Here is a 27,750-nt window from a genome sequence, read left to right as displayed (position 1 = left end):
TAGGTATCTGTAAGTACCTAATAACTATGGAACTACTTACATGTAACTCTGAACTGAGGCTTCTGCAACACGTTATGCATAGCGGGATTGGAAGTATAGGAAGCAGTTGAACTTGCATGAAAAGTAACGAATGGGGCTTGATGAATTTCAAAGACCTCGTCGAGACTCTTCCAAGGTTATGATAGACTTTATAATCAGTTTCGTATATCATTCTACGCTTGGTATGTAAGGAGGCTTGAAGGACGATAATTGACTACGCCACCAATCAGAAGTGGTGTTTGCTGTCTGGTTCTCTTAGTCTCATGCATGCAGCTCGGAACCCCCGCATAAGCATACTACTATAGTATGGACCGGGATAGGTGAATGTGATCACCACCCCTCATCTACATGCCTAACCTAAGTCGGTATGCAAGTTGCATGGACAAATATCGTGCCTTGAGGCGGCTTCTATCGCAATAGTTACCAGAAGAAAACCGATGGATAGGGTTAAAGAGAGAAATATTAGAGCAAGATCCTTAAAGTATTGCTAGGGCTCCATATATAGAAGCCCAACCCTAAATATATATATAAGCTTCATCCAGCAGAGAGACGAAAAAGCATCGGCTCCATCAGTGACAGATAGATCATAAAACTCATTAGTTCTCCGCATTGAAAGATGCATACCTGCCGTGACATGCGCGTAAGATACTCAAGTGACCATTCAGTGTTCAACTCAACACACCCATCTCATGGCGGGAATGCTACATATGTATATAAGATGATATGATGACAATTGGATGGATGGAAAGATTTGAGATCAGGTGGTACCTTTGAAGATTGAAGATGAGATATGTATGTACATATGCCACACAGCTACAGTTACATAATATGTACTTATCAGTTGTAGTACACGTGTAGCGGTCTGTGCAATGTTATCTAACATCGTACTTTGCAGCTACCATGTAGGCGGTAAGTCACGATACGAAAAGTTTTTTTTTTCTTCTGAGATTGTACATACAGAAATGGGTTCTTCTCTGATTATCAGAATCAAATAAAGTAGGTACCTACATATGTAGGGTAGGCATTATGTATATATCTACATGTATGGTACCTATAATACTCCGATGTCTTTTATGACTCACCCGGACAAATCAAAAATAGATACATGTGCTACTTACAATAAGCATTTGAGATGATAAAGACTTCGTGGGTTTAATGTTGCATTGGAGATGCAGGATCAATCAATGATACATACTATGTTACCTACTGCGACTACATACATGTAATGTACTATACTATGTAACTATCGTGTAACACCATTGGTACATACAATCTCTACAATACTCACTGCACTGACTGCAGTCTGCAGTAGCCTGTAGGTGTACTAGGTGCTGCGCTCGAATAAACTCTATCAATTGATGGTGGATCTCTCTCGCGTGTTGCCAATGTAGCTCGAGCCTCGACCAAGGAATGTGTGCCTTACTAAACCTTGGAATTTACTCAAAATGCTCTAGGGCCTGTAGGGTTGCCTACAGAGCTGGGTACGCTATCAGGAACAGACCAGCCCGAGTTGCCGAATTGTGAACAATTGACCACTCAGGGGCCATTGCGACTTGAGCGGTCGGGAGACTTTTTTGTCGTTTTTGTCAGGAGCGAAACGTTTATGATTCCACAACCCCACCACACAAGGAACCAGCTTCATATGTGTATACCTGCGCAGTACTTGTTTGAATTGGTGTAATACTAGTATGTTCGATTGAACCGGTAAGTAACGTCCGAGTAGCAGTGGATCCATCTATCTTCCATGTATGTAGCTCTCCAGGGCTATGTCACTATGTCGCTATGCCACTACCTAGTAGGCTAGTACTAGGTATGTATGTATGTCCCTACATAGCTCCACAGTACTTATCATCCACTTTCCATAATCACAGCATATCTGCAACTTTTTATGCTATCTACTGCCCCACTCCGCCTCCCCAGAGATTCCCGATTCGCATGCAGCCATCTTTTTTAAAACATTATTCTTCCCAATCCCATCCCCAGTCTCTCTTCTCTACTATGAACCATACTGAAACATAGCGTCGTCAGTCCTACATTATCTATCACCCAAGCTACTACCGTTTTGCTGTCAGTAGCTATACACAGTATCTTATTAAATTTATTCTTCAATTGGCTGTAGAGTTGCGTTCACCTCTAAAAAGCCCGTCTGGTGATATCATCAAGAAGTAATTCGTCCACTTTGGCGAGTGGGGCGTGGGAGACGCGGAAACATGAGCTTTGCCTCGTGTACATGGCCAATATGGCGGATTGATGATTTTACAATATGTTTCCAGTCCGAGTAAGTCTCTTGTTACAATTTTCTTGGGAGCCTCGTATTTCGCTGGTTATCTGCCTGCTGTTTTTGTATTCGTCTGTCTCACTCACTAACGGCATCCTTTGTACCACATCATAGTTATCTCCAAATCCTCTTCCCGCTCATTCTAGTATCCCTATCACTCCTTCACCTTCTAGTACAAACCGTCTATCGGCACGTTAGATTAAAACAATCCCATGGCTATAATCAAGTACCCGACCATCGAGACCACACTGAGGTGCCACCCGAGGAAGATGACTGCTTGAGCACCGACGATGATGAAGGGATATCCATTAACGCGAATGGCGGTGGCCGGCTCGCCCTGGTTAAGACAACATCGAAAGGTTCCATTGTCCAAGCCGATACCCCGCCTGGTCAGAACCTGATCGTCGCCATCGAAGAAGTTGCAATTTGTGGTTTGGTAGTCGCCAATATCATTGCTCTAGCCACTGATACCTATGATGGCCGTGGGCAACTAGCAGGAATAATGGGCTTGGTCACTTGGGTATATGTTCTCGTTCTTGCAACACTACGACTATTTTTAGGAAACACCCAATGGCGCGTTCCACGACTCTGGAATCATACTGCTTTTATATACGGCTTCCAATGGCTCTTCACGCTAATCATATTCCGTTCCGTTATCATCCATGATAACTCCAATCTTACAAGAACTCTCATCATCGTGGAATTTTGTCTAACGACACTGCTGTTTGGTATGGCTTTGAACACTAGGAAGGGCAACAAAACCGTTATCATGGAATGGGAGGGCAATATGGAACCATCCCGCGAGCCTCTCGCTTCTGTACTCTCCTTGATGACATTTGCATGGATCGACCCGATGCTCTGGCAAGGTTACAAGGAACCTCTCGATATGAAGCACGTGTGGAATCTATTGCCGCGCGACAAAGCCGCGACTGTTCTTGCTAATTATCGGCAAGTGAAGAAAACAACATCCCTTGCCTTTCACTTGACCAAGTACTTTAAGGGCTTACTGATTATTCAATGTGTCTGGGCCACGATGAGTGGCATACTCACCTTTGCTCCTACACTTCTTCTCAAAGCTATTCTTGAGTACGTCGAGTTGCCGACTATGGCTCCAAGGAATGTCCTCTGGCTATATGTCATTCTACTTCCGGTATCGGATATCATCCGTTCAGTTGCCGATGGTCAATCCCTCTGGATTGGTCGAAAAATTTGCATCCGAATTCGTGCTATAGTCATTGGAGAGATATATGCTAAAGCCCTTCGGCGCAAGGCAGCAAGTGGTAGAGAAGCTGTTCTTGGAAACACAGATGCAAGTGGCGCAAAGGAGACGAAGTTTGAGAAGTTGAAGAGAATTTTGAGACTCAAGAAGGATGGCAAGAAGTCCGATGTGCAGAATGGCAATGTTGTTAAGAAGGATGCATCCAAGGGACCAGACGAACAAGCAAACTTGGGCACTATTATCAACCTCATGTCAGTCGACAGCTTCAAGATTTCTGAGTGCTCTTCGTATTTGCATTTCTTGCTAGCATCTGCACCCTCACAGCTTATTGTGTCTATTGCTCTGCTTTATCGTGTTATGGGACTTAGCGCCGTGCCGGGCCTGGTCATAATGGTCTTCCTTTTGCCCATCAACATCCTCTTGGCGAAAGGGTTCAACTACACCCAGCGTAAGATCATGGCTGCGACGGACAAGCGGATACACACTACCAACGAAATCCTCCAGAATATTCGAATTATCAAGTATTTCGCCTGGGAAACACGCTTCAGCGAAATTGTCGACGAGAAACGAAGAAACGAGCTAAGCGCGTTGAGAAATCGATACATGATCTGGGCACTTGCTGTTGCTATTTGGAATACAGTGCCAGTTTTGATTACCTTTTTCTCCTTTTTGGTCTACACCAAGGTTGAAAAGAAGCCTCTGTATCCATCTGTTGCCTTCACTGCCATCTCTCTCTTTATGCTTCTTAGAGTGCCTCTAGACCAACTCGGAGATATGATTGCACATGTGCAAGAAGCCAAGGTTTCGGTTGATCGAGTCGAGGAATTTTTGAGCGAGGATGAGACAGAGAAATATGAGCAGCTAGGGCTGGAGAATGTAGACGAGGATGGCAACAAGGTCATTGGTTTCAGAGATGCTACATTTATCTGGGGCGGCAAAGACGCAGTTGCCGCAGACGGGTCCACGGCTTTCCGTCTTCTGGATCTCGACGTTGATTTCAGAATAGGCAAGCTCAACATTATCGCAGGACCCACAGGCTCTGGGAAAACTTCAATGCTTATGGCTTTACTTGGCGAAATGACCAAGGTCAATGGTCAAGTGTTCCTGCCAGGTGGCCGCAGCCGGGAAGATGTCCGGCCAGATCCCGCCACAGGCTTGACTGAAACCTGTGCCTACGTCGCTCAATCTGCCTGGTTGGTGAATGCAAATATCAGGGAGAATATTCTGTTTTCTGCGCCTTACAACGAGAAAAGGTACAGGGATGTTTTGGTGGCCTGCGCTTTGCAACGAGACCTCGAAATTCTTGATAATGGTGACGAAACTCTGGTTGGCGAAAACGGCATCACCCTCTCCGGCGGTCAGAAGCAACGCATTTCCTTGGCCCGTGCTGTGTACTCGAATTCTCGACATTTATTACTTGATGACTGTTTAAGTGCAGTTGACTCGCATACGGCTAAATGGATTTTCACAAAGTGTATCAAAGGCGAGCTGATGAAGGGTCGAACTTGCATTCTCGTCACACACAACACCACGCTTTGCGCGCCCTTATCTGAATATGTTGTCCTCCTCGACAATGGTAGAGTTGATGCTCAAGGACCGGCCAATGATGTAATTGCTTCCGGTAAACTTGGCGAAGAGATTCGAAGTAAATCACGACCAGGATCTTCCGATGCTTCACGTGTTCCATCGCGGGTGCCGTCTAGTGTTGGAGATGAAAGCGACCAAACCCTCATAGATAATGGCGGCCATGCGACATCGGGTGTTAAGTCTGACACTAGGCAAGAAAACCAGAGCTCTCTAAAAGAGACGAAAGCTACGGGCGCTGTCAAATGGCAAGTCATTGGGCTCTATCTCCGTGCTATGGGTACTTGGTGGTTCTGGGCTATTGCTGTTGTAGTATTTGGGTGCCAGCAATTCAGCAGCGTTGCATCAAACCTATGGATCAAGGAATGGGCCAATCAATACACTTCGAGCCCCGAAAACATTTCCCTATCTGCTACACACCTCAGCATGTCTTCACAGCTTCACACCAACTCGTGGTTTTCTCCATCTTCTGTTGCGGCAACTATCAACCACGTTAAGGCTACCTCATTTATCACTCCCGCCGACTATTCGGCGGCAGATGTGCCGGAAGTCAACGTAAATTACTACCTCACTGTCCTAGCGTTGATTGGCATTGCTGGTGCTATATTGGCCTTAACCCGAGATATATGGTTATTCTTTGGGTCGCTTACTGCCTCGTGGAAGCTTCATAATCAGCTTATGTCCGCTGTATCTAGGGCGAAATTCAAGTTCTTCGATGTGACTCCCCTCGGACAGTTGATGAACCGATTTAGCAAAGATCTCGAGGCAATTGATCAGGAGGTTGCACCTGTAGCCATTGGTGTTATGAGCTGTGCCGTGGGTATTATGATTACTGTGGTACTAATAGCAGCCATCACCCCGGGATTTCTAGTTGCAGGGTTTTTCATCACGGGCTTATATGTCCTGGTTGGCTTGTTTTATCTTCGAGCTTCAAGAGACCTCAAGCGTCTGGAGTCAGTGAACCGAAGCCCTCTATTTCAACAGTTTGGCGAGACTCTCTCGGGTGTAACAACCATCCGCGCGTACGGTGACGAGCGCCGATTCATTCGGGAGAATCTTACTAGAATTAACACACAGTCTCGTCCGTTCATTTACTTGTGGGCTGCTAACAGATGGCTCGCTTTTCGAACGGACCTTTTGGGCGATCTCGTTTCGTTCTTTGCTGGTGTTTTTGTCATCCTCAGTTTAGGAAAGATCGACGCTGGCTCTGTAGGTGTATCTTTGAGCTATGCTATTGGATTCTCCGAGAACATTCTATGGCTTGTTCGACTATACGCCATGAACGAGCAAAACATGAATTCTGTGGAACGTGTGAAAGAATACCTCGACATCGAACAGGAGGCTGCTCCAATCAACGAAAAGAACCGCCCTCCTCAGAATTGGCCCGCACATGGCGCAGTTGAATTTATTGGATATACTACAAGATATCGCAAAGAACTTGATCCAGTCCTCAAAAACGTTACCTTCAAGATTGACCCCCGCGAGAAGGTAGGCATAGTGGGACGAACTGGTGCCGGAAAGAGTTCCCTGACCCTAGCAATCTTCCGTGCTCTGGAGGCAGAGAGTGGCAAAATCTTAATCGACAACATCGACATTGGCATGATCGGTCTTCAAGATCTCCGAGAAGCAATCACGATTGTGCCTCAAGACCCGACCCTTTTCACGGGTACCATCCGAACAAACCTTGACCCGTTTAATGTTTATACCGACGAGGATATATTTACTGCTTTGAAAAAGGTTCAGCTCATCGGGCCAAACGAAAGGCCCCCTTCCGCCACACGGGATGCTGGAGTCCTAAATGACCAGGACGCCTTAAGCCCTACTACGCCTTCCACAGGGAACAAGAACATATTCCTTGACTTGTCTTCCCCAGTCGTTGAATCTGGTACAAACCTTTCCCAAGGCCAGAGGCAGCTTTTATGCCTTGCCCGTGCGATGCTTAAGAATCCTAAGGTGCTCGTGATGGACGAAGCCACGGCATCGATCGACTATGCGACCGATTCGAAAATTCAAGGGACTATTCGGGACTTAAAAAGCACCATTATCACTATCGCGCATCGGCTTGCCACCATTGTTGACTACGACAAAGTACTAGTTCTAGACCATGGCGCGGTGGTGGAATATGGCCACCCGCATGAACTTCTGCAGAAGGAGGATGGAAACTTCAGGAGTATGTGTGAGATGAGCGGAGACATGGACGTTCTCACCAAAGCGGCCAAAAAGGCATGGGAAGATAAAAGACTCGTGGACGACGAATAGGGAAAAGCGCACGTACACATATCAGCCCAGTTTGAACCGGCTGCATGCGACAATGGTTTTTGGAGCGAGTAACGAGTTCATCTTTGGGATACGCCATGCATACTTATCGTGGGTAGGCAGTAGGCATTGGTTTAGTGTGTACCTACCCTTTTAAAACACGAAGTGTTTTTTAAAGTGTTGACAGCAAGAAACGGCTTGCCCATGCTGTGACGCTTCTGTACAGATGTATTACCTAGAGAGCATCATTTATGCCTGTTTATATGTTACGAATATGATTTCTAAATACAAAATCTATCAACTTATAGTTTATATGAAATTTGTGTTGTCGCGCCCTCGCAAGATGCCTACATAGATCAACCCCTGTATGGGTGAAGCACGTCGTATATCTGAATTTCAGCAGCAAATCAGAAAGAAAGTCACTGTACTTTGATCCGGAGCAGTGGGTGCGCCATTGGAAGTACTTGACGGATCATCCGCTCGGATCCTCCAAGCCCATACCAAGTGGTTTCTCGACTCGGACAATTCGGACGGTAAAAATGACCGCGGTGCTATCTCCACTATTCCCTCTTACCACCGTACATAGTTCGCGGCGGAGCAATTATGCGGTATGCTATAAGATTAGGCACCTACTTACCTACCTATGCATAAAAATCGAGAATTGACATCATAGGTCATTGCATTATTTCTAGATTGTCAGATTCTCGTAAGATTAGCGAATAATCGATCCAAGATACCGGAATTTCGATAAATTGAGTAAGGCCTGGATTTACCTACCTAACCTAGGAGGTAGATGCACCGGAGGTTGTCAGCCCCGGGACGGCATGTCCCTTTGTGCTATAGATTGACACATCGACTAGCAAGATCCTTCGCCTCGTGCAAGATGTGTATTTTGGGTTACACTTCTGTCGTGAAAGGGGCAGTGACGGACTGCAGGCCTTTAAGTCCGTCTGCACTGTCCTATCTCCTGTATGATCTTGAGACCTTGGGGATGATATAAAGGGGAGTGCATTCACTCCATGAGAAGGAAATTGTCATCAACAAAGCCAAACACATATCTCGATCTCCTTGTCCTACTCAACATACCAACATACCTACCGAATCAGAAAAGAAAAACCCTAGGCCTTACATACTTGCCATGGCATCCAACAAGACAGTAGTCCTCGTCACTGGTAAGTCGCTAGCCACTATTTGCATGCAGTCAAACCCACAACCGGAACAAGACCTAAATATTAACCATCGGGGACCCTAGGCGGCAACAGCGGCATCGGCTTCGAAACCGTGCTCGCCCTCTCCAGCGCCTCGCCCAACCTGCACATCCTCCTCGGCAGCCGGTCGCTCGAGAAGGGGCAGAAGGCGCTCGAGGAAATGCAGGCGCTGTCGCGCTCGCGCCCCGACGAGGTCGCGCTCCAAAGCCCCATCTCCGTCCTGCAGCTCGACGTCGCGGACCGCGCGTCCATCGCGGCGGCGAAGCAGGAGATCGCGGCGCGCTTCGGGAAGCTGGACGCGCTGGTCAACAACGCCGGCGTCATGGTCCACCACACCAAGGACCTCGAGGAGGTGCTGCGCCTCAGCTTCGAGGTCAACACGTTCGGCCCGCTGTTCCTGACCGAGGCGCTGGAGCCGCTGCTGCGCGAGGCGGCGGCAACGGCGGGGGCGGGGGGCGCGCGCGTAATCTACGTGACGTCCTCGCAGGGCTCGATCTCGGAGAAGCACGCGCGCAACGAGTCCGACCTCCAGTACCGCGGCTTCCTCGTCGCCGAGCCGTACCGCATGAGCAAGGCGGCCGTCAACATGCTCGCCGCGTGCCACCGCGCGAACTTCGGGGGGTGGGGGTGCAAGGTCCTCGCGCTGAACCCCGGGGACTGTGTGTCGAACTTGACGGGGGCGGAGGGGCTGAAGGCGAGGGAGAAGAGGGGCAGCCAGAGTCCCAAGCTGCCGGCGGGGGCGATCAGGGACCTGGTGCTGGGGAAGAGGGACGGGGACTTTGAGAAGAATGGGATTGTGGAGGTGGATGGGGGGGTGTTGCCTTGGTAGGGCTGGCGGGTAGTTGCTATTTGGAAGTCGGTTGGATGTCTCACCTCTGTGGATCGGGTATAGCTGTGAAACTTATCGTATCATAAAACCCTGAGGATGTATTTCCTTGTTGCTTTGGTTTTCTTACTGGTGCATATCGTTAGTTAAGGCTTATGTTGTAGGCTACCCCTGACTCCATGAAATGCCACTCAGTAATCATTCAGAGGGTAGCCTGTAGACCCCCCAGAACCTGGCTTGTGTAATTCTCATTCCATTCAGACGGCGAGTTCCTAGGTAGGTAGGCCCGGTCCAGTTTAGCAATACACATCTCCCATACGCGATATAGTTATCTCCTCCACAAGTCTTATCTCCGAAGGATCAATCGTATGATATGATTCTGTCGTGGAATAAACTGTTTCTCCAAGCCAGACCTCATCTTAAAGTCAAGTGCCGTGCCGGGTCGGGTCGGGTCGGGTCGGCCCGTATCTCAATCGGAACCGAAACGAACGTTCGGTTTCTCTATCGGCTGATGATTGACGTTTTTTCATGCCACGAATGGCCATCTTACCATACGATTCGCGTCTAGCGAAGCCGTCGACGGAAAAACTTTCTACCCGGAGCGCAAAACTCGGAAATGTTGATGAAGGGGTAGCAGAATATCGAAGTCATGTCAATTATCAACCTTTCTCTCAATTATCTCTAGTTACTAAGTTACCCTGTAGGATACCCCTATTTGCGCCCCGCCCCCCCAATTGTTAGCTGCTAGAAAGCCCTTGTCAAACAAGAGTCATGTGACTTCAATAGATCACGTGAATCGAGGCCTACCCTGCCGGGCGTTTGCATTCTCATTCCTCCCGTCGTTGGGTCGCATACCCACCTATAGGTAGGTTAGGTGGTTTATCATCCGCTTTGAACATGCGGCCTCTGTCTCAAAATTTGTTGCAGGTGCCTGAGGCTCATGGCCCCATAGGGCCTGCCCGTCATATATTGGCACTCCGCCAGTGTCGTCTACCTAGATAAAATAAAGCAAGCTTTCTTCCATTCTTCTTCCTTCTTCTTCTTCTTGGTTGCAGCTGTAGGTACTGCAAACACAATTATCGTACCATCTCACGCGAGGTTGGATGCTAAATATATATATATACTGCGGTGGGGAGTCAAGATAAGCTCATTTTCCGACTGCCCCCAACTTGGCCGAGCGACCCGCGGTTGAAGAGATGTCGGCGATGCTCGAAGTGCCGAGAAGCTCAATCATATTCCGCGATATCACAAGACGGGGCTGGGAATTGATGTCTGAGTTGTGCTACTATAATCCACGCGCCGTGTGTCCAATCAAAGGTAAGGCGTAGGTGAATGATACGCCGAACGAGGCGGCCCCTAATGTCTCACTGCACGAGGCATTGTCTTGGGTTAGGCAGATTCGTATTTTTTCACCAAAATTCCTGGATATCCCAAAGCCGCTGAGGTGTGCACTTACCGAGATAGGTATCATCTTGCAATCATGTTGCTAATTATATTTCTATGTAGGCCTCCAGAGATTGACATAAGCACCTAGATGCGCCTGATGGTCCTACCTAGGTGCTCATGGTACAGAGGAAATGAAATCTTACATTACTTGGCGCATAGATATTAGGTGTAGAACGATGGCTCCATTTACGTCCGACTCCAATTCCTCTCACACAATTATTCTTCATCCAAGTAACCCGATGAAATGGGTTATGTGGAATTCCCTCTCACGCCCGTATGCCGCAGGCTACTGATCGCCTTCTGCATTATTGAAACGATAATGCTTTGCGCCCTGGCACTGCGAATTGCATCGCGTGTAGTTCAGAGAGTCAAGTCGTACGGGGAAGATATTCTCATAGTCTTCGCTGCTGTAGATGTCACGGCAATGCTTGTGCTATTTGGATTTTGTATGTTTCAATTCACGTTACTCGTATGCCAGCTTGGATCTGCTAATCTGTGCCTAAAGTGATAAAGGCCGGCGAAGGGCACCCTGATTCAGAGCTTGTGGTGAATTATACCTTCAGGGGAAAGGTAAGAAGAGGTTATCCTTGACGGCGCATCATGCTCATAGGGTGCCGAAATAGAACATATATCTTACTAGATAATATAGGTACTCATAGCCGAGGCATTTCTCTATATTTTCGGAGTCGTATGCGCCAGACTTGGGGTCTTTATCTTCTATCTAAGAGTCTTTCCCAACCAGACATTCCAATTACTTACTAAGGGTTTTATGGTCATCTCGACGTGTCTCGTTATCGCCAACGGACTTTGGGGCGTTTTCACCTGCAAACCCGTGAGCTTGAGCTGGGACCTAACGGTGACTGGGGAGTGCGACGACACTATGGCTCCTTATGCTGCGGCGACCATCGTGAGCATCGTCTCCGATGTTGTTTCTATCATATTACCTCTGCCGCTGATATGGCGACTACAAATGAAGCGAAGCAATAAGATCAGCCTAACCTGCTTATTTGCCGTTGGGTTGAGGTATGTGCATATTCGCTATCGCGTTTAGTAAGATGGAGAGGACACTAACGACATGTCAGCACTGCGTCTTTGGCTTCATGGCGCTTTTATGTGCTATACCAGTAGGTCATCCTTATCGTCAGGTCATAATCAAAGGTACCTACCTATCTAGCTACAGGTAGGTAGATAGGTAGGTGGGTATCTATCGTCACAAAAATCGACTCTATTACCATCGAATTGCACACGCACCATGGATAATATATTAACATTCTTTTTCACAGTCCGACAGCTGATCTTCGAGCAATCATTATTTCCGCGGCGGCACTGGAAATCGAAATGGTAATAATCTGCTCGAGTGTGCCTATAATCTATCCCTTGCTTCTACGGAAAAGCCAGAAATTAGGCGGCGGCCGTTGGGAGAAGTTTCGACAGACAAAGGGCCCCACGTCTCGGGTCATTCGCACATTTGGATCATCCACCCGGCAAGAGAGGAATTTTGACCGGCTGGACAGTTTGATGAATTCTACAGTCGCAACGTATGAGCTCGACATGGCATCTTCTAGGGCGGTACCCGGTACTGGTATTGGGTTCACCGAGGAGTGGTCAGTGGTTGGCACTTCCAAAGTCGATAAACTTCATGTTGGTGATAGATCCGCATTGCAGGATGCTTAACCAGGTATATCAACGCCGACAGTTCCAAATCATAATGCAACATAAATCTACCATGAGCGTCATGAAATTGCCCTTATACTTGCCCTTTCCACAGCCCAACCAGCTAGAAACAATGAATGGCCTACCAAGTACTCATATCTATACCTAATTGTGGCGTACCTAGATGTAGCCGCCCTAGGTAGGCCGGCGAAATGCTTGTTCCCTGTCCCATCCCGTTGGCCTGTTGTGGGGGATTGTAGAATGTACCTAAGTAGGTAGGGACAAAGAAACCAAGAGTTCTACTTATATTCCAAAGACTACTTTAATCATATACCTACCTGGGGAACTGAAATAACGTAACTACCCAGGTTAGCTCACTCCTTCCTCAGTTGCGGTCTCACGTCTCTGTTGCGATACATCACCCAAATCAACTGAAGAATCAAGCTTCCGTCATGGCATCGAAACCAGATTACGTTTACACGCGAGATTACCTCGACAGCAGTCGGTAAGCCTAGGCACATCATATAACCTTTAGAAAGAAGAAGAAGTTGATCTAACTTGCCACATCATGGGTCTGCGGCATGAACTTGATGCATTATTACTTTGTCGAGCTTTTCGGATGTCTCACGCACTCCAAAAATTCCGATTCAAGATCCCAACTTGAGGATTGCCGATGTAGGCACAGGCACGGGGTTAGCTTTCACTTGACATTTATTTACATTGAGATATTTTACAGTTTCAATTGCCGCCCAAAGCTTGGCTTCCCTCCAACGCCGATCTTCGCCACTGGGGCGTCAGAGATGCTGTACCTACCGGATGACCTGGTCGGCGTCTACGACATCGTCCACATTCGATTCTTCGTATTTGTTCTTCAGAATGACGCCGTCAAGGGAGTCTTGGATAATCTCTTTAAGTCACTAAGTGAGTCCTCTTTTCCCCATTCCCTTCGTGGATAAGTGAGCGTGTGTTGTTGGTACCTAGATGTAAGACTTCCCAAGCGCTATGCTAAAGTGGATATATCCCTCAGAGCCGGGTGGCTACTTACAGTGGGGAGACATCGACATAAACTCCGGGCGTGTGCAGAAGGTCGAGCTCGGGGTCAGGGGAGATGCACACGAGCAGTTGATGAACCTGACGCTTGGCCACGATGCCAGGCTGCAGAGCTTCTTGGGTTCCGCCCATACGTCAGCTCTTCTCAGAGGCGGGACTCGAAGAGGTCGAGGCCGAGCCCGTGATGCCAGGCCAGATCTTGCTTTTGCGATGCATGAGGGGAGCCTGATCAGCCACGAACTCATCCCCCGCCAGACTAGCAATGAGAGTGTGGCGAGGGAAGTCGGTCGTCTGATACCGCAGGTTTGCAAGGAGACCAGAGACGGGGCCATGTTTGCGTTCAGGCGCTGGCTGGTCGTTGAGAGGAAGCCTGCGCTATGAGATGTTGAATAGGGCGGGAGCCCGTGTCAATAGACATCACCGTATTCGCACTATCCCGTACTTGTCCCTGAGACTTTCTCGGAGTCGTAGTATGTATCTAGGTAGTCTCTATTTGATTGACGCCTGGTGGGGTTAGAGCCATAACATCTATCGGTCGTGATGATTTCTCAATTCGCCGTATTCTTTCTCATACATACTATGAGGTACCTACGTAATGCGCAAAGACGACGAAAAAAAAGAGAAACCCAGAAATGAATTGAAAGATAACCTGGGAACAGAAAATTACACGATTGAGACGATTGGGGATTAGATGTTCCGTCTCGGAAGAACCATACTCCAAAACTACCTCGGTAGGTAACTAGCCGTACGGTTTCGAATATCGGATCGTACCATTTCGCTAATGATTTTTTTTGTTCGTTGCTTCATTTCTTTTTCTTCATCATCCGTTTGTCATTCTATAATCCGCTTTATCGGAATTGTCGAACTTGCCGACGGGAACTCGACATACAATCAAGAGAAAATTTCGGCCCGGGCGATGGCTCGAATATCGGAAATGCCGAAAAAGAAAAAAAAGGGGAGGGGCCCGCCTGAATGCGGCAACCGATCATACGACTCCCTCCACACACACACGTGCCACCATCACTCGATTATCGACGCCATCCCATCGTTTCACCATCTGTTGATCTCCGTTCTCCGACGTCAACCCTACAGAGCCTCCCGGTTTCCACCGTCGATTTCTTTTACTTCCTCGCTTTTCGTGCCGTGGAGCGGTCTTAGGCGAATCCCGGCCCGCCGCTCTCCGATCCCGTCTTTCTCCGTCCGGGTTTAGCCTTTCTCCGATGAGGCTCAATATACTTCATGTGTGTGTGCTTACACCTCGCGGCACGGCGCGATGCCGTTAATATCCGAGTTTGACATCGTTCGACTAGTTGTCATGGGCATCCTCAAAGACCCGAATCGTATGATTTCGGCAAATACTGGTAAATAATTTTATTCTTCCCGAGGTCATTTTTTGATAACGGGAAAATTTAAAGAGGTTTAAAAACACGTTCGCATCGCCGAGAAGCCCCCCTTTCCTCCCTCTTTCCCCTTCTCGTTCTTTTTGCGATTCTAATTTCGGGCAAGATTTCTTCTGGAAATATTTCGACTAACCACGGGCTAGAAATATTGTTTGCAAGATAATCATAGCAACTGTTCCCGTTTCGGTTCACCAAGACCCAAGATGACACAGGCACCACTGAGGCAAAAGTTAAGGTACCTGGCAACTGTACAGAGCAAAAAAACGTGTCACTTGAGCTTCTCGAAAGAACAGATTCGGCTTAATGCATAACTCACACCACGTACTTGCACCCGTCTCCGAGCATTACCTAGCTAAGCGACTCCTCGTTCATTCACTGGTAGCGCCCCATCGCCCACTCAGGACTGTTCTCCGACACACGCTACGGGATTGCTTCACCATACAAATTGAAAGAAAGAAAGAGGTTGGCTGGTAGTTACGTGCTAGCCATGGATCGAGCGGCATATCATCGAACCCCATCCCAGCCAATGACTTGAGAGCCTTACAGAACGATAAGGTGCCCGCTGTCTACCATCTGGATAGGTCGTTGCTGTCACGAGGCGGGACCTAGAAGAAGCAGAACACCATCGTTGTTGCTCGGGGATCTCTTAACATCCACCTGAGACTACCTATGGAAGCTACATACACCCGTAAGTCGTCTTTGTTCCATGTAGTTAAATCCCCACGTGCTCCTAGGTAGATAGACCCTTGACAGGTACCTTGACAACAGCGTTATCCCATTCACCTGTGCAGTCCTCTTAACTAACTAGGTTAGGTTATGCTGTCGATTTCATCGCTGGTTTACACGTGCCACCTACCTACGCGGTGGTTTGCGCTTACATGGGGAAAGCCGGGCCCAGCCCAACACCATCTAAGACATAATAGTCGGTGAGTATTGTAGAGTATTGACTTCAATATCAAATCAAGAGTGACAAAAAACCGTGCTGTTAGTCAAGTCCACGTAGGTAAGTGTTCATATCAAGGCGGATAATCACCATAGCTCTCTCTCAACAACTATACCAATTTCCATATATCTTTACTTCGTAAGCGACGCAGAAAAAAGGGCGAGGCTTTCTTGGCAGGCCGTCTTTTACTGCGGGAGTAGGGCGGAGAAACCAAGCACAAGTACAATTCTCCTTGAAGAGAACTAGACTAGTCTCAGCGATATAGACGCCCAAATGTAAGATACCTATAAAGCATGAGGCGCTAGTACGCACGAGATCGAGGATTGGGTCTCCGCCATTAAAGGGATGGCAACGAGGAGAAACCAAACGCAGCGACGCCGACCCTCGTACAATGGGCAGTGAGCATGATGGAACCTCGGCTGCAAAGCGATTGGAGAGGCGTCGTCGCATCGCTCCAGCGTCCGAAGAGCGATATAGACCTAAAACAACTACCTATGGGACTTTCTTTAATGGCAGTGGAGCTACGTACCTGGATGCGGCCCGATTTCCATGAGATCATGAGTGGTAGTGCGTCGATTACCGCGGTAGGAAAACTAGTAGCGGAAAGGACGGAGGAAAAATAACGCCTGCTCAAGTTAGCTTTCACCAAAAGTCATTGCGTCCATATCCAACACAATAAGCCAAATAAAAAATAAGCACAGCTACAGCATCGTAAAAAATTTCCATTGACGGCCGATGCCCCAAACCTGCTAGCTCTAAAACCTGCTATGCTCAATTATACCCTTTTCTTTTTTCTCCCCTTGCTCCTGATCCACGGCGCCTTTTATACCGGGCTAAGTACTGCAGGTAAACGAAGACTCGAAGAAAATACAAATAAATCCCAAGTCCATTCCGTTGAAATTTGCCACCAATAAGTGATACTTAGCACTCCTAACCCTAACCCTACTTGGACCTGCCTGCCTCCACAATCTTTTTATTTGCTCTTTCGAGCTTTTCTCTCGCTTTCCCATCTAAGAGATTGAACCACGCGCGCATGTGTGCCACGTAGGCCGTCTCTTTCTCTCCGTATTCGACGGGTGGGCCCTTGATCTGCGGAGGTTCGTCCTCGTGGTCGAAAATAGCCCAGCTAGACTCATCGTTTGTGCGCAGGCTAAACCCTTTATTATGTACTGATATGACTGTGAAATTGCGAAGTAGTATGACGTCTCCAGCTCTGACAATTGGCAATGAGTCTTTATGTGGTCGGTAAAGCAGTACTTCGACAACCGAGTAGGGGCCAGTTGTGTGGTCCGTAATCGTAAAGGACATCATGTATTCGCGCGGGCCGCCTTTGGCTCGCCGAGGGTCCGGTGGTTGCATCATGGCGACAGCAATGACATTCAACTTCTTTTGTAGATATTGACGCAATACCTTCAGAGACGTGTAATCCAAAAGTTCGCTGCGAAGATGACGAACCAGCATCAGCTTTGCTGCCGTCATCGAACTAGTATCTTCTTCTGACTGGAAAGACCTGTTGCCTAGGGAGGTCCTAGCTGAGCGGACACCTGGGTCTTCCGTGTCAGGCATGTAACTTTCGTCCGAGGGCAAACTCTTCCTCTGCGAGCTAGCATTCCTAGATCTAGTGACCTGTCTTCTCATACTTCTCCTAGAGGCATTTGCGGCTCGCGCAAGCTCTGCACTTGCATCTACTGATTCGTCCTCAGAAGAATCATCGACTGTGAGTGACAATGCATTTCCAGGTCTGGTATCCTGTTGTCTTATATCTTGCCTGGAAACATTTGCGGCTCGCGCAAGTTCTGCACTTGGGTCTATCGACTCATCCTCGGATGCTTCATCAGGGAGGGTGAGTGATAATGTATTTCCAGGTATAGTGTCCTGTTGTCGTGTATCTCGCCTAGAAGCATTTCCGGCTCGCACAAGTTCTGCGCTTAGGTCTACCGATTCATCCTCAGATACTTCATCAGCGAGGGTGACTGATAAAGTGTAGTGATTTTCAGCCAGTTTCTGCTCCTGTAGTGGAGTTGCAAGGTCTGGGGATGGAGGTCTCGAAGTTATATCCCGAGTTTCAAGCTCTGCAAGAGCACTATCTTCGTTCTGGTCGAGTTCAGGCTCATTTTCTAGACTTGCAGATAGGTCCTCGGTTACATTATCCTCTGTATCGAAGTATGTCTCGCCTGATTCCTCATACTCCTCCAAGATGCTAGCCTGTAGTTCGTCGTCGATTTCCATTTGTGACCTAAATGAAACGCTACCGCCGGGATATTCTCGAGTATCTGATAGAGATACACTTTCCGAAAATGCCCCAACTACAGCTTTTGAGAAGATTGACTTTGATGGAGATGTCCCTTCCAGTTTGGTCGATTCTGAATGGGGTTCAATTTCGGGAATAGCATTAGACCCAGCGTCAATCTCTACTACCGTATCTATGGATTCAGCATGACTGCTTTGGGACCTGTCATCGTTACCAACTTGAGTCTCAAAACTCAAATCAGGCGACATAAGTGAGTGGTCAGGCTGTGTGGTTTCCACGGCATCTCCTTCAGGGGTCTTTTGTCGTTGTGTTGGGGAAATCTCAATCGATTGCTCTTGCTCTTCAACAGGAGCAATAGCGGTTTGGTCAGTTGGTGACTCTCTTGTGTCGGCAAAATGTTCTGTAATGCCCGAAACTTCATCAACATCGGTTTCTACTGGCTTCGCTATGCTGGACGCCTCATGTGTGTCCACGTCCATCGAGATCACCATAGGTTCAACGGGATTGTCTTCTGTGAGCTGCGTGTCTTGAGGCGTCAGGAGTGGTTCGGTTAGTGTACGAGATTCAGTGGTGATAGTCTCTCGCATGACGATATCCTTTTGTCCTTCGTCGGTGGGTTGAAACTCGAACAAATGCGTCGCCTGCGGAGGAGACGACGATGCAGTGACTTCGGCCCGATGTTCTTCACGGATGGCGATTGGACGCATAGTCGAGGTTGAAGTAAGGTCTGGCAAAGGAGGCGATGCCTCGGTGAGTTCCTTATTCTCTTGCAGATCTGGATTCTCTTGCATGTCAGGATTTTCTTGAATGTCCGGATTCTCCTGGATATCCGGGTTCTCTTGGATATCTGGAGACCCCTGCATTTCCGCTCCGTCTGATTGTGAATCATCAATTTGAGATTCGGCTGCCTTAGTATCAGTGTTGCCCATAAGCATATCGTCTTGCGCCTTCTCATTCAGTGCGGCTTGAATATTAGCGTTCGATTCGCTTTCAACTGCTTGGCTCAAAATCTCAAGCCCCTGAGCTGCAGAATGTGAAGCATGGTTGACCTCCACCTTATCTTGAACCTCGACGTCTTCCTTGATTGTCGTATCGTCCCCATTTTGAACGGATATATCTTGTGAATCGACTTTAGGGGATTCGACAACATTTTCATCAATGCTGACTTCCATGGCGTCTTGGTTTTTTCCGAAAGACTCTTGGTTACCTTCATCTTGTCCAGGCGAAGGTTCAGTCTCCGGTTCAGCAGGTTCATCAGGCTTGTCAGGCTCGTCGGGCAAGTGACTTGGCCCAGTCATTCCTTGCATTTCGGTCTCCTCTCCTATTTCCTCTATTTCTTCTTCGTCGTCCTGGTCGTCCTGCACCTCATCTTCCTCACTTCCTTCAGCCTCATCCTCATCAGTCAATTCCTCACTTTCACTTTCACTTTCCGCGCCCTGCTCAAATACTTGACTTAACAACGTATTCGATACTAAACTAGGCCGATTCTGTGATAAAGGATCCGGAGACTTATGAGGCGGTGATTGTGGCAAGGGATCACTGTTGTCTTCTCCTTCGTCTTCCCCCTCGTCTTCAGAAGATGATATCAAATCGATGACCTGGGGAGCAGCCTGTGGTATATTTCGAAATGGTTGCGGAGGTTCCTCATCTGCGCCCATTTCGTCATACTCACTTTCGTAGTCCATATTTTCTGCATCCTCATCCTCCTCATCCCAGCTCTCACCTTCGTCAAACTCAGGTTCAGCGTCGCGTGGTCGCAGGTCTTCGTCGTGGCTGTCGTCCTCGTCATCATCTGGTCCAATGTAATTTCTGGCGTCATAATCGCCACCCATCTCATCGGCATCATACTCGGGTTCATCATCGTCGGAGCGCTCAGCATTAGCTTCATCCTCAGCCTCTACATTATCGTATGGTAAGGCATCTGCACCACTCTCCTCGGTAATGTCCTCTGCAGCATTTGGTGGCGCTATGACATCGTCTGTGTCATCGCCCGGGTCATCGTCCGAGTCACTGTCATCAAGAACGACGGGAGTGTCGGGAGAGGCGCCTTCCATACTACCTAGTCGATCAGCAGGTGGTATCGACGTCGCCTGGGATGGGTTGTTGACGGTAGCCCATGGAGAAGCCCGTGCATCCGCCACGACGGGAACACCTGAGCCGAATGCGCCTTGCTCGATATCCATAGGATCATGAGGGTAATGGTGGCCCCCGTCTAGATAGGATGTAGGATAATCAACATGTGTAACTTGGGGGGTTGGCCTAATTTGTTCGTCGTTCTCAAAATCTAAAGGCGGGTAATCCGTGCCCTGAGGGGTAGCTTGAGTTGGATAGCCGCTTTCATCGACTGGTAAGTTACTGCTAAGGCCCTGTTCAAAATTCTCGATAGCTAGATTACTTGATTCACATGGCGAACGTGTACGGCTTCCAAATGGTGAACCTCCATAAATGTTTGCGAGATTATCAGGTAGTGGCTCAGTGACAGATGGATAAACGTCAGACGTAAGTCCAGAGGGTCTAGGATCCCAATGGCTGTGGAAATCATTACTTGGAGCTCCAAACCCAAGGTTGGGTTGAAATGAAGCCAATTCGGAACCATTATCAGGGGGTCTATCGCTAAGACCGAATGGTAACAGAGGTACAGGTGCTGCACTCGGCCATTCACTGTGGAAATCTCCTTGGACGCCATGATCCACCATACCTTGCCGAGAGTGACCAAATTGCTCTTCTAGGGTAGGTTTCAGGTCGTGTTGCACGTCTCTAGTATGTACAATTGTTGGTGTAGATATTGGCATAGGAATTTCAATCTCCATAGTTTGACATCCTTCATCGGTCATCTCGGGCCTAGGTGATGAGCTAGGAAGAACTGGAGCGGGCACAGGTGTGGCAGGCGCAGCCGGTTCTGGGCTAGGAGACTGGCTGGTATATTTCCAAGCGCCGCTCTCACGACCAAATCTGCTTCTTTTTCGGCCTCTTCCCCTCACCCCGCCATCATCTTCAAATATGTCATACCCATCCTCAAACAAGGAGCCATATGACATCCGGGCTCTCTTGATGAAGGCCGGAGACTCAAACTCTCCATCTTTAAGTCTTGCGATCTGCGACTTCCTTGGTGGTGTGAGTGTCCCGAGCCGGAGGATTGATGAGTCTTCCAAATGGGTTATCTCGAACGGCGGTATTTCAACAGGCTCTTCGATAGAGGGTTCGACAGGAGGCTGGGTTTCTATAGGGAGGGAAGCAAGGTCGACAGCGATGAGTTTGGTTTCGCTAGCCTCAGATAAGGTAACCTAGATTTAAATAAGCAAATAATCCACTAAATGGTATAAGTAGGTATGTTTTAGAATTCATTACCTGCAGCAGAAGCTTGTCGGAGAATTTCAACTGCCAGTCGAGCCCCGCGTTGGGCAGGCTCTGGCGTTTCTTGGTTTGTTCGGGCTCCCACTCGGCTCCATCTAAGCTCACGAGGACTTCATCGCTACTACTTAATCCGCTTTCTCCAGCAGCCTTGGCGGCTGGTCCACTCAGGTTAATGCGAACCTGCCCCTTACTTCGACGAAGACGATAATCGGGTTCGGCAAGGATAAAGGCGAAAGTGTTTTTGACGAGGCTGTAAGGCCATGTGATGGTAACAACACCACGCACGGCGCGAGATGCAGGATCGACGAGTTCGGGGTTCAAGTCAGCGATGGGAGTTTTGTTTGCCGCTTCGAGTCGTTGCAATGGATCTAATCTGTTTCCAGTGTCCATCTTGTGGGCATAACTTCGTAGAAGCGCGATGGCCTTTACGTCGTTTGTTCACGTATGAGAACGAAGGATTTGGTGACGCATTCCTAGAATAATTCGGCGAATAAGTTGTTGTGACAGTGTCAAGATTTAAATACTAGGTATGTGTTATCGAGATGGCGTTGTATATATGTTGGCATTTGGGTTGGTGTTGAAGTGAAAGTAAAAGTAAGAGTAAAAGCAAAAGTGGAAGTCGAGATAGAAGTGGATCAATTGAGCTTCAATAATTGAACGTGTCTGCCAGTTCTGCGTGTTAAACAGCTGAAAGCATTGAGCTCAAGTGGATCACCAATCTTCACGCGGCTCTTGGGCACGCTAGTTATTGTATTATGTAATCGCTTTTATCCCTGTCTGGGTACTATCAGCTCGCATAATTGGCTATAGATCTATCAATAGTGGGGGCTATCACTCCACCATTTATAGGTATTCAAGCAACAAAGTACTATACGCCGTAACAAAGTAACAAAGTAACAACATTGAAAGTAACAAAAAACTTGAACATTTAAAACATTGAATTTGTATAAGTTTACTATGAATCTGCATTGTCAGAATTGTAATTCATGGAATGGCGCAACATTCCATCTACTTGTCCACCCTAGCATGTTTTCATACCTGCAAGATTTATTCTTGTCTGACTGGATGTTCATGAATAGATCAAGTCACAAGCTAAACAGCCATTTCCTACAAGACAGGACACCATTCCTGGCATATCTACTCAAGCATCCATTTACGCATTCAACGTAACTATTAAATGTCAGGGACCTTATATCCTTCCATCTACCATTTACTCCGCGTAAGTGATAGTCCAGTTGCCAGGGAGTTGGTTGAGCCCTTAAATCCCCCGTTAGCACTTTCAAGACAAAAGCAAGAAGAAGAGTTGCTCTTACATCCATCATATCTCTCTGGCACCGTCTGGTTGAGTGTACACCGCGTAGCCTCGTCCGAAGTCTGTGATATCAACTCAGCGCACTTGTCGTTGCTGCACCGCGCATCCAACGCCCGCTGCAATGCGTCGTCCTTCCACCCGAATACGTAATCGCCGTGTTGTCCGTAGCCCGACCTAACATTTAAATATTTTATCATCAGCTTTGTTTTTTTCATCTCTATTCCCAATAGGCTCCCTCCAAGAGAGAAGGGCCAAGGAAAGGTGGCTATGAAGGTAAGGAAGAACCCACCCATCACCCATGCTATACACAAACGGCTGCGACCCATCCTCAGGCCAAAAGTCAGGCCTGTTAAACTCCCTCGTATCCCACATAACCTCATACATAAGCTGCGGCAACTTAACGGGATGGCTCTCGGGACACGTCCCTCCGCTCTCAAAAGTCCCGGTTTCGGGGTACGCAACATGACTCTTGTGGTCCGGCGAGTCAACGTTTACTCCGTCCCAACAGGTCGGAAACGTGATCGTTGTGCGGATCCCGCCGGTGCACATGGTGGGCGGTAGTGCCGCGGTGTCGTCGCCCGTGCAGGGCGCGCCTCCGAATGGGACTTGGTTAACTGTCGCGAAGCATCGGTGGCATAGCTGCCGCTGTTGGCCTTGCGATTGGCGGAGGGTTGATTCGCCGACTAGCATGCGGAATCCCTATACGCAGACATGTGATGTATTAGCAATTTTCCCACAATCTCCTATTATCGCTCTTGGTGTACAAGTTTATCGTAAGGACAACGAATAGAAACAGGTACGAAGTAAGCGGGCAGCCACCAATAGGTAATAAAATCAAAAAACCCCACCGGCTTAAAAGCCGTAACGTTCGTCTTCCCATCATACGGCGGGATATAATACACCGTCAGCCCCCCATCTGCCTTGAGTCCCATATTCACCAGCTGGGGCACCCGCTTCAAGCTTCCGTTCCTCGCTTTGAAGAACAGGTTCGCAGTCCAGTAGTTCGAGAAGTCCTCGGCAAAGGTACACGACGTGCAGGTGGACTCCTTCACGGGATCGTAGTCGACGGGCGGCATGTTGGCCCGGAACGAGTTGCCGCCGCCGACCTGGTGCATGTGCGGCGATTGCTCCATGCCCGGCGAGACCAATGGGTCTAGTCGTTCGATCGTTAGCTTTGAGCATGAGAACCGCATCATTTGTTGTGCGTCGACGGTGACGGTGCCGTGGGCTAGGAGCACCGCGAGAGCGGCGAGGGAGCGCCACTGCATCTTTTCTTCATTCAATTCCTCTCCTCGCTCGTGTAGTTATTCCCGTAAACCAAGTAAGATATAGACTCTAATAGCGAAGATCAGAGAAATTTGAAATTACAACCGAGAACCTAGAAGATAGAAGAAACAAAACAATTGCAGCTCGCAGATTCAACCCTGGAGTACTTCATAACACCACAGCAATTCTCAAGATATGCCCCCCGAAAAACAATCCGCTTGGGGCGAACTGCCGCATATTAAGCGAACAACCGGGTAATATCCTCACTTCCTTGAGGATAAAGGGGCAATATATCCCAAAAATGATAGTTCATCGTGCTTTAATTGGAGGATGTGGGAATCGATAATGGCAGACGTTCTTTTATATATACTTACTTAGATACGTAGGACTTTTCTGTAGAAATAAGGCCTTGCTTGTGTATGAAGTCTTCCAAAAGGTGAGTATCGTACCGGTTGGAGAATAATTAGGATGTAGATAAGTTGCTTCCTAGGTTTCTACGTATACTCTATATCAATACAAAATACTAACGCCCTTCTACAGACATAGTTCACTTGGCCTAGATCATTCATTCCCATTATATTATCAACGTTAGCTACCTAGTCTAAATAGTCATGTAGCCTATCATGCTACCTAGGTTAGTAGGTACTTACTTACACACGTCGAGTGAAGAATGAATCCATGCATAAGATAGATAGAAATTATGAGAAATTATTACATGATTGAGAGTAACTCTTCAAGTTAGAATAGTTTCTCAAATTGCTATCAATCTTACGCATAGATTCATTAGATGAAGTTCAGAATAATTATCCCGAATAAGGGGTTCCAGCTACGGTACCTAGGTACCTAATCATCAACTCTCTACCTCTACCACTACCACCGCCCCCTCGTATCAAACCCATCTCTCAACACCTCCCAATCCACGACCCCCGGCTTCAAATCCTCCATCTCAGGCGCCTCAACGATCCATCATCCACCAGCACACCACCCCCCTTTCCATATTTAATCTTCTTCTTATACCACTTCCTACCCCCATCTACATCTCCATCTATATCCCAGAAATCACCTCCCACCACAATCTCCTCCGTCCTCCCTTTACCATCTTCATCTTGAAATCGAACCCAAGCCCGTGTCTTTCCCCCTTCCATTTCAACTACAAACTCCTTTTCTGCTTTTTCTTGTACATTGTCATCATCCTCATAATCATTACCACCATCCCCTAAATCACCCCATCCAAAACTCCCTCTCGTTCCCTCCGGTCCTCTAACCACAGCCACAAACCCCCTTTTCCCTTTCCCTTTCCCTTTCCCGTTCCTATTTTCATCTCCCTCCCCCAACCCACCATCAACACCAACACCAACAACCCTCCAAACAGCAACCTCCCACCGTCCCCTCATCCCCGAAAACCCCCCCCTCGCCCACCCCAACCACCTCGTCAACGCCGATTTAACCATCCACCCCTTCCCGCCCGATCCAACCAACTTAACCCCCAACACCCCCCCTCCCTCCCTAACCAACCACCCCGTCGGTCCCGCCGCCGACCCATGCGCATGGCTATTCCTCCCCGCCCCCTCCCTCGCACGCCGGATACACCGGCGCGCCATCAACCCTGAAACCCTTCCGCGAGCGTGCTGTTCGTGAGCCCGGGGTGGGTGGCCGTCGAGGCGGTGGGTCCACATGCGGAGGATAAGTTCGACCGCTGTATCGGAGCCGGAGTGTGCTTGTGTCTCAAAGGACGATGCGAAGGGTGACATGACGTTAGGGAACTCCGGGGCCAGGGCGCCGAAGGCGTTCCACCGCGCTTTTAGGGTGCGGCTGATTGTGCTCGCCCTCGCCCTCGTTTTCCGGGAGATATTAGAGGCGTGGTGGTGGTGGTGGTGGTGGTAGTGGTCCAGCATCCCCGCAATAAGCACCCAGCTATTTCCATCCTGGGGTTCTACTCTGCTTGGCCCGGCGCTGCAGTGGCGGTCCGACAAGTTATCAGCGTAGGTACAGCCCCGTATCGCTGCAGTACAGCTGCTCGACCCCCCCTTTCCAGCCTCCGACGCAGCTGCGTTGCGTCCATTCCCGCTTCCCCTCTTCCCCTTCCTCCCCAGATACCCACTCACCAAGCTCAACGGACCTTCCAAGCACCACCGCACACAGCAGCGCGCTCGCCTCCAGATTATGCCCCCACATCCCATGCCTATTCCAGTCCAGACGCGAACTTACACGCATCAAGTCCCTCTCATCAACCTTCGCAGCACTAGGTAACACCCAGCGCGCGCCTATACTGCTCCCAGCGCTTACGCAACCACGCGACGTCGCCCGAGTACAGCGCGTACTCGTACGTGCCAAGGAGCAGGTGCAGATGATACGTGTCACTAAACTCGCCCCTCGCGCCCAGCGGCGGGCCCGCGTACGGGAACGAGCCATCGCCGTACTGATGTTCGTAGATAGCGTTTAGCGCGTTGCGCACGGCGAGCATGTCGCGCGTCGACGCCGCGATCCCAGGGATCGCGATGTGCAGATCCCCGGGCCAGACGATCTGGTCGCGCTTCGCGCCGTCGGTGGTCACGGTGAAGTTGGCGTACCAGAACCCGGGGGGGGCGACGCGTTGTGGCCCCAGTCGCGGTTGGCGGGGATCAGGGCGGAGCCCTCGGCTAGGCCGATGGTTGTGAGCTGCAGGGTGTAGGCGCCGGCGTACCAGATCCGGTTGAGCAGGCTGCCTGAGCTGTGGAAGTAGCCCCGAGTACGCCCGGCCGTTTGTTTGGGAGGGGAAGGAGGTGCAGCTGGCCCATAGCCGTGTGTGATGGCAACAGAGGGTTCGGGGTACCCGCTCGCCTCTTTCGACGTGTAGGGGTTAAAACCAGCAGTCTTTAACACTTCTTGTGCGGACAGTTGGAGATACTCGTGAACGCGGCTTAACCGAGACAGATTCCCCTCCTTCAAGACAGGTAGGTACCGTTTTAATATACAGCGTCAAGTACTTGAACGCGCCCCTGTTAAACTCGGGATCCACGCACAACGGGCCAGTTCGATTACCAAGATGGAACGGCAACGGGAGGTCCCATTCCTCCTCGTTCGTGGCATATGATTGCCTGCCCGCAAACAGGGACGATTCGGAATGTGCGAGGTTGAGTACAGGCTCGTCGGTTACAGAGTCAACTTCCAAGCAGACGCTAGATCAAATATGATATCAGTAAGTTCTCTAACTCATTTCTGATATCCGTTTCTTTGTAGATACCCACTAGGCAACTCGACAAACCTACCGACCAGCAATGTTCTCCTGGAACTCTACCGTAAGCAGCCCCCCCGGGCCCAATCAAGATCCTCCCGTCATACCTACTCATGTCTACTGGTGAGCAGCGTGTGGCCAGTGTTTGGTGCCGTGACATTTCCTTCGACTTTCCAGAATCGCGCTGGGGTGATAAACGATTTATTGGCTGGAGCTTTGATATGTTCGTTCCATGGGCCCGGGAATACCGGATTGGTTGGAAGTCTATGGTAGTCGATGCCTGACGAGACCACCTTGGGTACTAGTGCTAGCACCAAGATGCCCGAGAAAAGCTTCATTGTGTATGATGCTAGTCAAAAGATGGGAGAAACATGTGTGACATAACTACCTAACGGTCCTAACCTAGTACTGTGTCTACCAGGTACCTAGGTAGTGTCGGGCTTCGGAATAT

At 48.9% G+C, this 27,750-nt stretch overlaps 8 protein-coding genes across 8 annotated transcripts; 5 read left to right on the top strand and 3 right to left on the bottom strand.

Annotated features, from left to right (window-relative positions):
* The first annotated feature begins 1,929 nt into the window (after positions 1–1,929).
* On the top strand, positions 1,930–7,681 carry GGS25DRAFT_489165 (P-loop containing nucleoside triphosphate hydrolase protein). The gene is made up of 2 exons (XM_049260880.1): positions 1,930–2,317; positions 2,432–7,681. The coding sequence occupies exons 1-2, from the start codon at positions 2,250–2,252 to the stop codon at positions 7,377–7,379; spliced, it is 5,016 nt and encodes a 1,671-aa protein (XP_049116321.1). The 5' UTR covers positions 1,930–2,249; the 3' UTR covers positions 7,380–7,681.
* A 108-nt stretch (positions 7,682–7,789) lies between these two features.
* GGS25DRAFT_489163 (putative short chain dehydrogenase/reductase) lies at positions 7,790–10,111 on the top strand. The gene is made up of 2 exons (XM_049260879.1): positions 7,790–8,548; positions 8,629–10,111. The coding sequence occupies exons 1-2, from the start codon at positions 8,515–8,517 to the stop codon at positions 9,411–9,413; spliced, it is 819 nt and encodes a 272-aa protein (XP_049116320.1). The 5' UTR covers positions 7,790–8,514; the 3' UTR covers positions 9,414–10,111.
* Positions 10,112–11,100: 989 nt separating this feature from the next.
* On the top strand, positions 11,101–12,530 carry GGS25DRAFT_521345 (uncharacterized protein; the record flags this gene model as incomplete). The annotated part of the gene is made up of 5 exons (XM_049264045.1): positions 11,101–11,302; positions 11,362–11,426; positions 11,506–11,879; positions 11,939–11,980; positions 12,140–12,530. 5 exons carry the CDS (start codon positions 11,101–11,103, stop codon positions 12,528–12,530), a joined length of 1,074 nt encoding a protein of 357 aa, XP_049116319.1.
* Positions 12,531–12,961: 431 nt separating this feature from the next.
* Positions 12,962–13,940, top strand: GGS25DRAFT_521344 (uncharacterized protein; the record flags this gene model as incomplete). Its single annotated transcript, XM_049264044.1, has 3 exons — positions 12,962–13,014; positions 13,246–13,430; positions 13,537–13,940. 3 exons carry the CDS (start codon positions 12,962–12,964, stop codon positions 13,938–13,940), a joined length of 642 nt encoding a protein of 213 aa, XP_049116318.1.
* Positions 13,941–14,140: 200 nt separating this feature from the next.
* Positions 14,141–14,898, top strand: GGS25DRAFT_263752 (uncharacterized protein). Its single transcript, XM_049257318.1, has one exon. It carries the CDS (start codon positions 14,341–14,343, stop codon positions 14,767–14,769), a length of 429 nt encoding a protein of 142 aa, XP_049116317.1. The 5' UTR covers positions 14,141–14,340; the 3' UTR covers positions 14,770–14,898.
* Positions 14,899–16,604: 1,706 nt separating this feature from the next.
* GGS25DRAFT_489146 (uncharacterized protein) lies at positions 16,605–22,195 on the bottom strand. The gene is made up of 2 exons (XM_049260878.1): positions 21,502–22,195; positions 16,605–21,437 (listed from the first exon to the last, which is right to left on the bottom strand). Exons 1-2 carry the CDS (start codon positions 21,895–21,897, stop codon positions 16,845–16,847), a joined length of 4,989 nt encoding a protein of 1,662 aa, XP_049116316.1. The 5' UTR covers positions 21,898–22,195; the 3' UTR covers positions 16,605–16,844.
* A 522-nt stretch (positions 22,196–22,717) lies between these two features.
* Positions 22,718–24,087, bottom strand: GGS25DRAFT_531360 (uncharacterized protein; the record flags this gene model as incomplete). Its single annotated transcript, XM_049265490.1, has 4 exons — positions 22,718–22,764; positions 22,821–22,993; positions 23,109–23,518; positions 23,584–24,087. 4 exons carry the CDS (start codon positions 24,085–24,087, stop codon positions 22,718–22,720), a joined length of 1,134 nt encoding a protein of 377 aa, XP_049116315.1.
* Positions 24,088–25,017: 930 nt separating this feature from the next.
* On the bottom strand, positions 25,018–27,637 carry GGS25DRAFT_531359 (uncharacterized protein; the record flags this gene model as incomplete). The annotated part of the gene is made up of 7 exons (XM_049265489.1): positions 25,018–25,301; positions 25,665–26,132; positions 26,191–26,267; positions 26,356–26,724; positions 26,769–26,984; positions 27,040–27,243; positions 27,411–27,637. 7 exons carry the CDS (start codon positions 27,635–27,637, stop codon positions 25,018–25,020), a joined length of 1,845 nt encoding a protein of 614 aa, XP_049116314.1.
* Between the last annotated feature and the right edge of the window lie 113 nt (positions 27,638–27,750).

This window comes from Hypoxylon fragiforme (assembly GCF_022984875.1).
Source record: "Hypoxylon fragiforme strain CBS 206.31 chromosome Unknown GGS25scaffold_5, whole genome shotgun sequence".
NCBI classification, from domain to species: Eukaryota; Fungi; Ascomycota; class Sordariomycetes; order Xylariales; family Hypoxylaceae; genus Hypoxylon; species Hypoxylon fragiforme.
Note: the sequence above shows the minus strand (reverse complement) of the source record. Positions and strands in the feature narration are given on the sequence as shown.